This window comes from Phalacrocorax aristotelis, chromosome 10, assembly GCF_949628215.1.
Source record: "Phalacrocorax aristotelis chromosome 10, bGulAri2.1, whole genome shotgun sequence".
NCBI classification, from domain to species: domain Eukaryota; kingdom Metazoa; phylum Chordata; class Aves; order Suliformes; family Phalacrocoracidae; genus Phalacrocorax; species Phalacrocorax aristotelis.
In genome coordinates, this window is record NC_134285.1 from 6092271 (window position 1) to 6105014 (window position 12744).

Here is a 12744-nt window from a genome sequence, read left to right on the forward strand (position 1 = left end):
AAGGTGGGGAACAAAGCTCAAGAAGACAAAACTGTGAAATTTATCCTCAGTTGGTACCCACATGATGACTGGTGTCGCACGTTACTTGCTGTTGACATGGAGTCTGTGCTGGTGACTAGGGCAGTTGTCTTCAGACGTGCCGTAGCATCAGCAAAGCATCTGTTCTTCAAACAGAAGTACAGGCTCCTGCCAGAGCCAGTGTATGATTTTGTCTACACCACTTGTGGGTAGAAAAGGGCCCAAATGTTACGCTGAAGGGGTCAGCTGGAACATTCAGGCTGTTCAAAGCTGCAGGGTTTTGCACGCCCTTCCGACCCCCAACGGAGATACCAAGTCTTGGGCCTTAATGCGTTGCTGCTGGGTAACAGTATCAATACTGTCACCTTCTCCCCTATTCAAGTAACAGCCCTATTTGCTGTAAATCAAAAAGCAAGAGAAAAATAAGCACTTTTCCTGATATTGTTTTTCTCTGAAGTATTCCAGACAGGAGGATTTGAAATGCATCATCTGAATACGGATTAAGCGCTTCCAGTTAGACGTTATCGTTCATCAACAATAATTTGCTGTTGTGTGGAGCACCCGTGGGTGCAGGGCTCCGTGGTTCTGCTGGGGCAGGATGCGGAGATGAACGAGGGGAGGTGGGTGGGTGGGGAGGGTCAGCATCTGGCAGTGTTGGGGGGTGAGAAGGGACTTAAGCAGGGGGAGGAGGCTGAGTCCTGGGGCAAAGGTGTGTGGTAGGTGTTCAGGCAAGAGCTTGTTGGATGCGCTGCGCAGGAGGAGGCTGGGGGGTTTGGAGGGTGTGATATAATGGTGCTTCCTTCTTCGCATGCTTGCAGCTTGGCACGCAGCTCAGGCTCACGGTTGATGCTGCTCATACAGGAGCATGGTAATTTGCAGACCCCTGTGGCATTGGCCTTATTTTGCAGAACAGAAACTGTTTCCTGTAATACCCTATACCATTGTGGTTACGTATGGAAACCTTAGGATAACTAGTTCAAATAAGGTGTCTGTGCATTCATCCTCTTCAGCTGCTAGCAGCAGAGCTGTGGTCCTTTGCAGCAGGGCTGAGTTTGGCTCGCTGAGCTTGCCTGGAGTTTCACCAAGTTACGCTTCTACAGCACAATGTAGAGGGGAGGTGTTTGAAGAAAAGCTGTGGGCTGCCTGCAGGTTGGGAATCAGAGGGGAGAGAGGTGAAAGCTCGTTAGGGCTCCCTCGGGGTAGATGATTTCATTAATGACTATGCTGTGCTTTGAAAATGCAAATGCTGTGTCAGAGCTAAGTCTGATTATAATAATCAATCTTCCTTTTGAGAGGGTGCTGGAGATGGGGAGGGGAGAGAAGGATGAGACTGGGGCTGAATTTTTAGATCGCAGATCTGAGTTTCTTCGCCGTCATTAAGGAAACCTGACGTCACCCGAGAGGGCAGCAGAACTAGGGAGAGGCAAAAGGTGATTTTGGGAGGAATGATCCTTGCAAGCACCGGGGGCTCCTTCACAGGCTGAAGTTAATTTTGTAATTTTGTTCCTTATGATTGTCCTGCCTGGAAAGGGAGGGGTTGGCGTCTGCTCCTCTGTGTGAGCTACCCCTGGTAATAGGAAAGATAGAAACTGCCTCATAAGCAGGATCCTCCAGGGATGGGAGAGAGAGAGGAGGGTGGCTGCTGCAGACGTCCAGCGGTGACAGCTCCTTCTCCCTTGGCACTTTATTCGTTTGTAGCAAGCGTTCCTAGTAATTACGCCTCTTAATTTAGGAGAGCGAGTGGGAGAAAGGAATATAAATTTGTGTATTAACTTTAGAGATTGGAAATAGGGCAAGCGAACCTTCTCTCTGGGAGGTTATATTTGGAAATGAAATAGAATGACATTCAGTATAAACTTGAAAAATTGCTCTCTTTTTACTGCAACAGGAGGAGAAAAGCCACAATCCAGACTGCGTTGGAGAGAAGCAGAAGTCAGCATATGTCCATTTCCCAGTTTGTGTGTATCTACAATAATATATATGCATGAGTACATTTTTCGGAAACTGTTTGTTGCAAGGCTGCTTCTAGCCCTGTCTTCTCAGTGATAAAGGCACACCCAAGTTTGCTACAGGTTGGGTAGCCCATAGAGAATGGCAACTCTGATCCAGCTAGCCTTTGTCTTTAAAGAGAAAAAAAATATTTTTTTACTTGAACCAAGTGGGAAATAGGTAGTTCTAAACCACTTTCTGTTGAATATATGATTTTTTGGGGCTTCATTGCTTTTGTTTCACAATAGCATCAAGAATTAATTTTCCCAAGAAAATGTACCAAGTAATCCTGGACTGCTTAGCCTGTTTCTAAATGGCAAGTAATATTTTGTTTTGAAAGTATTGTCCTATTTCTTTGAAGAAGAGTGAAGTTCACTAAGAAATCTGGTGAGACTTAGTTCTCCCCATGTGTGCCTCTCTGTAGATGTTTTAGGGGAACAGGCCTTCAGAATGTCAGTGGGCTGGGCATATGGAAGAGGTGATACTGCTTTTGCTGAGAGAACGATCTGTGGAAGTGCTCAGCATGGTGCCTTACTACCTTGCAGTATTGCTGGACACCCAAATTAAACTCACTGGTGTTCATGTGTGTTTGATTTCTGTCCTGGTGCCAGATTTATAAGCTTATAGACAACAGGTCACCAAGCTTGCCGTGTTGCTCTGCAGGAAGAGAGGAAAATAAGATCCTTTGTCACTGCTACGTCCTTTGGAGAGAAGCACAAATAGCATCGCTAGGATACTGGTGTATCAAGCTCCTGGGGAACAGTAGTTTGCCTGTTTTCAAACCTCGACATATGGGTCATACTCAGGGTCCCCTTTCTCTGTTCTTGTCTATTTTAGTGTACACTCTTCCTTTCCAAGTCTGCTTGGTTTTCATACATTTAAATATTTATGTATTTAAATAGCTTTTTGAATTGTGTTGAGACTTGTAGTCAAACACAACCTCTCAATTCACCTTTCCACGCTGGCTCCATGCAATGCAGTTCCTATTTAGCTCTGCCTTTTAAAATCAACTCTTTTGCTGAGGAATGCCTTTCAAAGGATGTTGCATCAGCCCATTGTTAAATAAACCTTTAGACATCTATAATGGATTCAGCATTTCCTGTTTTTAACATTTCCAAGAATGCTGAATGACGTGCAGACACACTTCATCAGGATAAGATTGCTGTATCAGCCCCTCACTAAAATGCACTCATTATTCAAATAATAACTGTATGTCTCCAGCATGTGCTCTGTGAAATATGTGTACATGATGTGGGCGAATAAACCGGCCCCTTTTGTTCAACATGCAAATCCTAACTTTAGCAGTGAGTTGAAATAACTTTAGATTTTGAGTCGTTTACTACCCAAAATGAGGCACCTGAACAGAGATTCGGTCATTATTTTGGGCAGCGTGTTAAAATTTCCAGAAGTTCATAAACGTGATTTTCAAAGGGACTGATTTGATTTAGAAGTTTAAGTCCCGTGATAAGTCTCATTTTGAAGATGAGGTGTGGACAGTAGGTCAGTAGGATGCCTTGGAAAGGCTTGCCATCATGCACTCGGAAGCCCGCTGAATCAAGTGGGAGGAGCAGCAGGTCCGTTGCATTGCGGGGATTTGGAGTACTTGTTTTGGAGGGGACAAATATGGGTCAGAAATGGCAAATGCCAGAAATATACCAAGAAAATGAGCTCTCTAAAGTAAAGTTTTGTTTTTTCTAGCTGTCAGGAGATGAATTTGTAATCTTATGTTTCTCCTGTCATCTCATATATCTTTAAATAATTCCTACAGAAAAGAGAGCCAGCAAGGAACACATTTCTTGCACTGCTGTGGGTGTTTGCTATGTCATTAACACTTGGAGGAGAACCACCATCTTGAAATCCTGTCCAGGCAGGTTTAAAAGTAAGGCTGAAAAAAGAACAATATTTCATTTAATTAAACACTAGATGAAAGTCCATCCATGTTCTTCCTTCTGATCTCTCTCAGTTTTGACTATGTATTTTGGAAGAAGTATCTGCATTTCATTTTCTGGGGTATTTGTGGAAGTGGAGATTCTATATACTGGATGTGTCCTGTTCACTTCTATTGAGAGCAATAAAGCTGGACTGAAAACCATGCTTATGAAGTGAAGGAGAGTAGAAAAGGTTTGGGATAAATGGGATCGTGTTAGATTGAGAGCAAGAGGCTCCAGTGTATTCTGAGAAGAGAACATCACATAGTCAAAATGTTAAGTACCTGTTTATGTGTTTTATTCACGAGTCATGGGCTCTGATGTTAGTCATTATTCTGCCTTTTCTAGTGTCATAAAAACCTTAGATAACGTAAAAAAAAAATAAAATAGCTTGGTTTCTTTCCAAGTTGCTGATGTGTTCTGTACAGCGTAGATATCACTGGGGGTCTGATCCTGGGCAATATTAACCCTGAAGCTCCTGCAGGAGTCACAGGTACTTAGGTCCCTCTTGCGCATTTTTCAGGATGAGAGGTGTAGTGCTGTATTTCGGGACAATGTTCTCTCTCTGCTCTTGATGCTAGTTAAAAGAACCAAATCAACATAAAAGAGAGCTAAAGGATCCAAGCCTGACCTAGGTCATTTGGTACTGAATGGGGGAATACGGCAATGAGCTGTGATTTGAACAGCCCTTTTCCCCTCTCTGCTGGGTAATGGCTTCTACTAGTTTAATGTATTCAAAATGATAAAAGTTTAACTTAGCCAGTTATATAAAATTATTGATAAAAATTGGAAGAGCTTAGACAGGAGTATTGAGTTAGTCCAAAAAGCAGAAAATGCCTGCTGAAAATGGCATCTGGTGAACAGGAGAGACAGTGACTGGAAATTAATTGAGGAAAAGGGATGAGATAGGAATTAGGCAGAGCAAACAGCAAGAGGAGAAGGCTCTTCCTCTCCTTATCCCTTCTTGAAGCCATTCTTTGCCACTGGTACCGAGGGACAAGTGGACAGGACGGGACAAACTCTGCCACCACAGTGGGTCCCTTCCAACTCAGGACTTTCTGTGAGTCATTTCTTGTTTACCGCCTGGTGCCCGGAGCTATCCCGAGGGGCTGTGTTGACGGGAATGGTCTCGGTAACCTCCCAGGCTTGCACAAAGTGCTGAAAATTATGTAGAATACGGGTTTGTATTCTCCTATTACTTCCTTCCTGTTGCTTATTTTCCTCATACAGTTCTGCTGCTTTTCCTTCCCTTTTCTCTGCTTTCTGTCTTGACTGCGTCACGCACAGAACTGCAGCGAAGGTCCGGCTGCAGGAGCGGGTAGTGGCAATGTCTAACCCAACGTTACGCTGGTACGAGTGTGCCGGGTCTGACTGGAGGCTGGGGAGATCGTGTTCTGCTTGGATTGTCCAGCAGGCAAAACTGCAAGTAAGAGGAAGCTTTTATCAATGGATTCCTTACGTTTTGCATTTTCTTTTCTGTGCTCTTCACTCTTGTTTCATGATGACCTCTTTGCCTGCACTGTGCCGCCTTTGGAAAAGCAGAATGGGATCCCAACAATAAGCTGCTCCGTCTTATCTCAGCTCACTTTCTTTTTACTCTGGAAAAGACACAAATAACATTTTTGTTATATACAAATAATATATACACAATATGTACAATAACATCTTCTGTGAGACTGGCAGGCAGGGATGTTTTCCTCACTGAAACATAAACAGTTGAGGGGAACAAGCTGCATATTTTGAATGAAATACTTAATATCCTAACTGTTTTTCTTTCTTTCTTCTTTTAATAATCAATTAATGAGGTTTTAATGACAATAATTTGATGTGGTGCAAAGCTGTGCCTTGGCCTGAACTTGAAACTCTCTGGTAGTTTTAATCCTAGTTGAGGGAAGCAGATCTGTGTCAACGTTTAACCGCTCGAGCCAGTTTCATCTCTAAAGGTATCACTTCTCTCTCTTCTCACCTCGGGCTCATCAAATTTTCAATCCAGGTAGTTTTGGCACTTGAAAATTGGGAGAACACAGAAATGACATAAAATGCCCTTACAGTCCCTGTGCCCTTCCCTCCTTATTCTCCTTCAACAGCTTATTCTTAGAAGCCCAGCAGAATCTCATTGCGCCACTACTGAGTGTGCCTGGCACTAATTTGTCACCGCTGTATATCAGGCGAGACGTGATGCTTTCCACAGCAGCATTCACTTCAGCATGTGTGCATCCACTCTTCCATCTCCTTTTCTCATTGCACACTACATTCTTTTCCTCTCTATGCAGCCAACACAAGAGACCCCAGATCACAAGAAATTACTCGTCCACCCCCTCTGTCCTCCCTTCTCCTCTGAGAAGTCAGCCGTGATTTATCTTCTCATGTCAGTGAGCAGGTGGCGGTGGACTCAAGGCTGATCCTGCTTAGCCTATGATAAATAACATATTTACCAGCCCTTCCATCTTCAAATGCTGTCCACATGCAGTCCAGAAACAGCACAGGACTTAAACAGCAAACACATCCAGGCTTCAGCAGACACGGGAAATGGGAGATATGATGAGTGTTTTCCTGCTAGAAGTAGGTTGGAATTGAAGCCTGCTCCTTGTCCCGGTACCTTTTATTCACATTCCTGGAATTATCTGTCATGCTTGCTTTATCCCCAGCCATCTGTGATGGGCTGAGCTGGGAGAGATAAGCTCAGTAATCAGAAAATTGAGGGAAGCATTTCTGGCTGTGATAATCTTATCAGGCAGCTAATATACATTAACATTTGTACAGCCTGATAACGCAGGTGGGCCTTTGCTTATTATTTCTTCCTGGATGCCTTCTGACAGGCAGGGGGAGAATGCAGGGCATCGGGGTGCCAGTGGGAAATTTGGCTAAAACTTCTTTTCTACCCTCTCTCTTCTGTTCCATCCCTGTGGTTTCAGAAAGGGGAGGGAGAATAATCCAACCACCCCTTTTCTGCCCTTTCCCGCTAACAGCGCTGCCGTGCTCTGTCTGTCTTCTCTGGCAAGCCTGGAAGGACGAAGAGGCGATATGTCAGAATTTCAGTTCTGGCTGAGCAATATGACTGCACGTGTCAATATGCTCCTCTTCCTTGTAAAATTAGGGAGTTTCTGCCAGCTTGCTACCTTTGCAGGAAGTTTGCCGTTGCAACGGGATTTTGCTCTAAAAGCCTAATCCGTGCTGTTGAAGGGAATAGTGTATTAACGGATTGTTTCCCTGATGCTGAGCACGGAGCCCTCTGTGGTCCTAAGTTTTGCATCTATAATTAGGGCTGAATTGCTTATTGTTTTCCTCCTGAGTGAAAAATATAGTTTCTGTCGATAGATTTAGTAGGGGAATTAGTTGCCAGGTGCTAAAAGACAGATGACAAAAGGAAGTCCAAAATTGGAAGGATGAGTGTGAAGGAGGTCTAAGCTGGGAGATGGTGCTGGAACAGAAGTTTGAGTATCCTCTAGGTAGTTTGTCTCTGCTTACGCTTCATAATAATAATTTTCTGAAGGGTTTAGAAAAAAGTAACATATGTCTTTTATCAATCTGTGCATTGTCTTGATAGCTGAATTAGGGATACAGGTTCCCATGGGAGCCTGGGAATGGTAGAGTCTGGGTAAGAAGTTTTTATGTCTCTAGAGTTTTGAGGTACTTTCTTGTGAGTTCCTTCCCAAGCAAGGCCAGAAGCAGAAAGTATTCTTAATTGTTTGTTCCACCAGACAGACCTACCTGAACAGCTTGAGCTAGAAGTGTATATTGGAAAGTGCTGGAAGTATTCCCCAGTCTTTTGGATTCAATATATGTGTCTCAGAGTTGTCCTGGACATGATAGCGTAATCCTGTGCTTCATTTCTTCTGGGAAGGAATTGAAGCTAAATGAGGTTGAACAGTCAATACCGAATCTTGGGTACCAGCGAGCTCCTAATACCACACAGATAATTCTCTCCAAGTCATTATCCATGGGGACAGGTTGGGGAAGTATCTGGAAGAAAACCAGAGGCTTTGCTTAGAAACAGCCAACTTTCTGTACCTCATCTATCTTGGAGAAGATGTTGGGGAAGGCAAAGGGATTGCAAAGGGAAGCAGTGTTAACCAAAGTTTTGATGTTCAACACATGAAGAGTTGTGCTTCACATCTGTATCCTGAGAAAAGTCTGAACTGTGCAGAACATCATGATTTCCTCCTCTTCCCATTGCTGATCATATGTCCCCCTTATTAGTACTGGAGGAACTAATGCCTTTTCTCTTCTGCAGCTGGAGGTGGAGATGAAGGTCCTGAAGTCTCAAGAGTGCACAGCTGAGCAAAGTACTGTCATCACCAAGGAGGAGGTTGACACTCTCAGGTAGGCAAAGCAAAGGGAAGGCTGAGAAGAGTCTACTCTTTTCAGTGGAACTAATAAGGTAAATGCCTAGGGTGGTTTCACTGCCTGCTCTGGTTATTGCCATCTCGTGGTAGAGCAGCAGGTACAGGACCTCACCATGCTACAATGCACGAAAACGTATATGTGTAGAGACTGCCTGTGTACGTAGGCTGCCTCCTCTTCGGGGAACAGCATGGTAGCATTGATCAGAACATGTTTTCCTTGTATTTCTGAATAGGATGTTCTTTTCCCAAGCACACTTTTTACTCTCCCACCAGCTTTTATGGACAGGAGAAATCCATGAAGCATTAACAGAAAGCCTCAGCCCCATATCTTTCCTGCATTTAGATACTTTATAAGCTTTTCTATCTTTTGGGAGGCTGCAGGCTCTTTTAATGTTTGGGGTCTCTTGCACTCAGATAATTTATAAGACTGGTTCCTGCGTCACTATTCCCCCTGTTGACTTTCTTCCCTGTGGAAACAGCATTGCTGTTTGTTTCTTATTTTGACCAAATCTTGACTGTAAATACAAGATCTGTTGGCATGTGTGCAAAGAGGTTTAGAATACAGCTTTTGTAATACTGATGTGCTTGTAGCACTGGAGATAAAAGAGGGATGTTTCCCCTCGTGCATTGCTGCAGATGGCAGAGGGGTACCTGTTGTGATTCAGTGAAAGGGAAGTTACAAAACAGCATTTCAGCAGAGAATACATGAGCGTTTACAAAAGGTACAGTGAAGCTAGACAACCTTTCCATGTATTTATTAAAGCATTTACAGTTTCCATTCCAAAGCAGGTGACACAATAAATTCTGGGAACAGAAAAGTTCATCTGTTTCTGAATGTTTAATAAAGTTCCTTTTATTTAAGTTGGGCAAATCAGACCTTGACAGGCTGAGTTTTTTATTCTCAGCTGATGTAAGACTTTGGCTGGAGTTTCGTTTCTTAATTCTCTTATATTTTCAGCTCCATCACTATAAAGCGTTACTGCCTCTTAGGACTGAAAGCAAGATTTTGCAGCAAGCAGAATCTTGCAAAAAGCAGAAATTACTGGCCTGTACATTATGACTTGGCTCTTGTGCTTTGCCTCTGGAGCTTGCTTTACGGCTTTGAAAGCCCAGCTCCGTAGCAGAGGGGAGGTGTTTGAAAAAAACACGTGTTCAGCTAAGCTATTTCAAAACGATTTAGGGTTGTACACCCAATCTTAGGGACTCACTCCTGAAGTATAGTTCCCTCAAGGTGGTGTAATAGTTCTGAAGACCCAAGGCATACATCTCCTTTTTATTCTATGATATGTTTGAGTTCTGGAAGAAGATAATGTGCTATGGCTTCCCTTTTTCAGGAGGATAAACCTGTCTCCATCAGCTTTTGCATATTGTGGATGTTTGTTTGACAACATTCATTCAGGTTTTTCCTTTGCTAAGGCACACTAGACCCTCTGAAACCTGACGTTTATACTGCTGCAGAAATATCCAGCACCTCCTCAGCAACATTAAACCCGTCACTCCTGACTAATATTATGCCTCTCTATCAGTAAAGCCCAGCATCCTGTTTGCTGTCTTCTGGGAGCTGAAGGTTTTCAGAGTATTTCTGCAGCACCTCCTCGGTCTCTCCCTCCCTGGGTTGGAATGGGCTGCAGCGCCCTTTCATGTAGGAGATGTTCAGTCTCTCTATTTTCACCTCCAAGACTGATTATTCGGTGTTTATCTTCACTGAGCAGCATTTGCCATCTGTTAACTGAGCAGCTTCAGGAACAGCGTGTGTAGGGGGAAACAGCTGGGTTGCCACATAGTCCAGGACCACTTCAGATTGCAGAAGGCTCTTGGCATTGGGCTAGAGATGTCTGGCTTTGCCCTGAATTAAAACCTGTTTCCTGGGCAGGTACAAGCGAAGCTCGCGAAGTACCTGCTTGTTACGGCGTTGTGGTGTTAGGTTCTGCTCAAAGGTAGCCCTAAAACCCTGTAGATAGTGTTTTATTCCTCTCTCTTTTTTTGTTTTTAAAGAATTTCTTTGACTAGTAATCTCATCTCTCTCCCCCTTTCATGAAATTGTGTCAAAGCCTCCACACGAAGTATGACAGGAACACCGGCCTGTTCCTAGTAAAGCTGTTGACGGTGCGGAGCTGTTCTCCAGTGATGAGCTGTACACTGAAAGCTGTTTCAGCAAAGAGGCTAAGCTTTTGCAGTTGTTTCATGGTGATATTTTTGTCTTTTCTTCTCTTTCCCATTTCAGTACCACATGCTCCTGAGGCTATGGATGCACACAGGCCACAGTCCCAGGATCTAATTCCAGGCTGGTTTTTTTGTTGCTTTTTACTGAACCACTTTTTGTTGTTACGGCTGATTTAAATACTTGTCCCAGGCCCCAATACTAGTCATTTAGCTACAAAGCTGTTCCAAAAAGCATGGATTTGTTTGGTTTTAATCACTCTTTTCACTGCTCAGCTCTGACAGAAAATGACTTGGTGCAAAGTATTCTCTTTCTGCTGGAGCTCTCTTTGCTGGAGAGCTGGTAAGCCAGTGCCTGTTCCTTCTTCCTTACTGTTGGCTACTATTGCTGCTTCAGGTGTCTTCTCAGAGTCTCAGGCACTCCATTCAGCATTGCAGAATCGACTTCATAAAGATTTTTTTCTTACGTTTCTAGACTTAAGCAGTCAAAGGATATGCTTGGGCCTTATTTTGTGTTTTCTGGCTTTTTCTGCGTATTGGACAAGAAACCGGGCCAAGTTTGTTCCTCACAGAAGAGGCTCCTTCTCAAAGGAGTGCAAAATAAATCACTGTTTTCCCCCAGGTTTTGGGGGTTCAGGAATAATGTGCTCTGGTCCATGCCAGAACATTCCTCGTGCCTCAGCTGGATGCGTCCTCTCCGTACAGCAGAGGCGAACTGGGTAGCTGTGATTAAAGAACAGAAGGGAGGAGAACAGAGATTAGCATGGGAAGGGATTAAGTCTGCTGTGCTTGTCCTCCTCCTGTGTCCTTGTGGGCCTCAACAGGACTGGTTTACTCAATTTTACATAGCTGCTAAGGTGGAGCGAGCAGCGTGAGCTCCACTGTTGCTCCTTCCTTCCACAGACCGCTGCCAGAAATGAATTCTGGCAGAAAACGGGGAAGAATGCAAACTTTCAAATTGGAAAGTGGGGAAAGAAACGCCGTGGCTTATGAGGGAGTTATTTCCATTTCTGTGTTTTATTGTGGCCTTTGAAATCCCATTAACCTACAGTATGATGTGTCTGCTCTTCTGGACTGAGCCCAGCCTCTCCAGTTAGCTGCTGTCATGAAGGAATGTGAAAAATAAGAGGAAAACCAGCAGAAGTCAGCGAGGGGAGCCTGCAGAGCAGGAATGGACTGTGAGCCTCCAGGTGTTTCCATATACACCTGTGGTTAGAAGCCAACTTCTGATAACAAAAGCAGGGGAGACATAAATGAGAAAAAAAAAAATCCACGTTAATCCTTTGAATCTGTATTCACCTCCTGTGAGAGAATGAGAGCTTTTAAAAATATATCTTTTGTCTCATTTTTCTTTAGTATGGAAAGCAAATTTTCAGCGAGAAACTTTAAAGACTTTATCAGTTTTTCCTCCTTCTCCTGAGAACAAAGTGCTCTTTCGTCAGACCTTTTATAACTTTAAATGTGAAACTCTCCCCCAGCATCATCATTTCTGAAGAGACAATAAAAGCCAGTGCTAATGCTGTCATTTCTCACATTTCTTGCTGCTCCCTCTGAAATCATATTTGTTTATATTCTGCAGATCTTATGAAAAGTGGTCAAACTGTTGAGTTCATGCACTGTGGGGTATAGCAAAGCAGAGAGCATTTAGGCATTGGCACCTTTCAGAGGGAAGGTGATAACTGTGCAGAAACTAGCATTTCAGAACCTATAAATAAAAGCAATATATTTAAAAAGAACTTCACTAAAGACTTAAGTGGCAACAGCTGAAGGACCTTTTCAGCTGGAACAAATCCGAACTTTTTCTTGCTGCTGTCAAACTGCAACCCCAGTAAATCCTAAATGTTTTTTGTGGATTTAGTGACTGGGTAGAGTTACAGTAATTCAAAAGAAATTCATGTCCTTGCCAATGCCTATTAGTCACAGTTGCTGGAATTCTGTCTGCTCTGCTCCTAACACCATCTCAACGCCATCTGGATCCCTTAATAGCATCTTCCCAACACATACATTTTCTGCTCCATTCAATAGCTTCCCGTTCAGCAATAGCTTTTCCACATGGCCATGTCCTCTTCGCAGATGGGGCCTCCGTGAGACATGTCCTCATCGACAGTATCCACGCTGCTCTACAGGCGATCACAATACACATCCAAGAACATTAAAAACAAATAAAAGAAAGATAAAGGGGTGGGGAGTTGTCTCTGGTCAACTCCACTGAACAGCTCTGGACTGAGAGAGACTTTTGGAAGTGCCTAGTCGCTGTTGAAAATCAAACAGATTCTTCTTCCTTTCTAAAATAGAAACAGCCT

General features: G+C 43.6%; 1 protein-coding gene across 2 annotated transcripts in view; it reads left to right on the forward strand.

Annotated features, from left to right (window-relative positions):
- MAD1L1 (mitotic arrest deficient 1 like 1) overlaps positions 1 to 12744 on the forward strand; it is a 381688-nt gene that overhangs the window by 198798 nt on the left and 170146 nt on the right. For both annotated transcript variants that reach the window (XM_075104884.1, XM_075104885.1), the window contains one exon: positions 8170 to 8258. In XM_075104884.1, coding sequence (XP_074960985.1) covers positions 8170 to 8258 — 89 coding nt within the window. The remainder of the gene's footprint in view (positions 1 to 8169; positions 8259 to 12744) is intronic.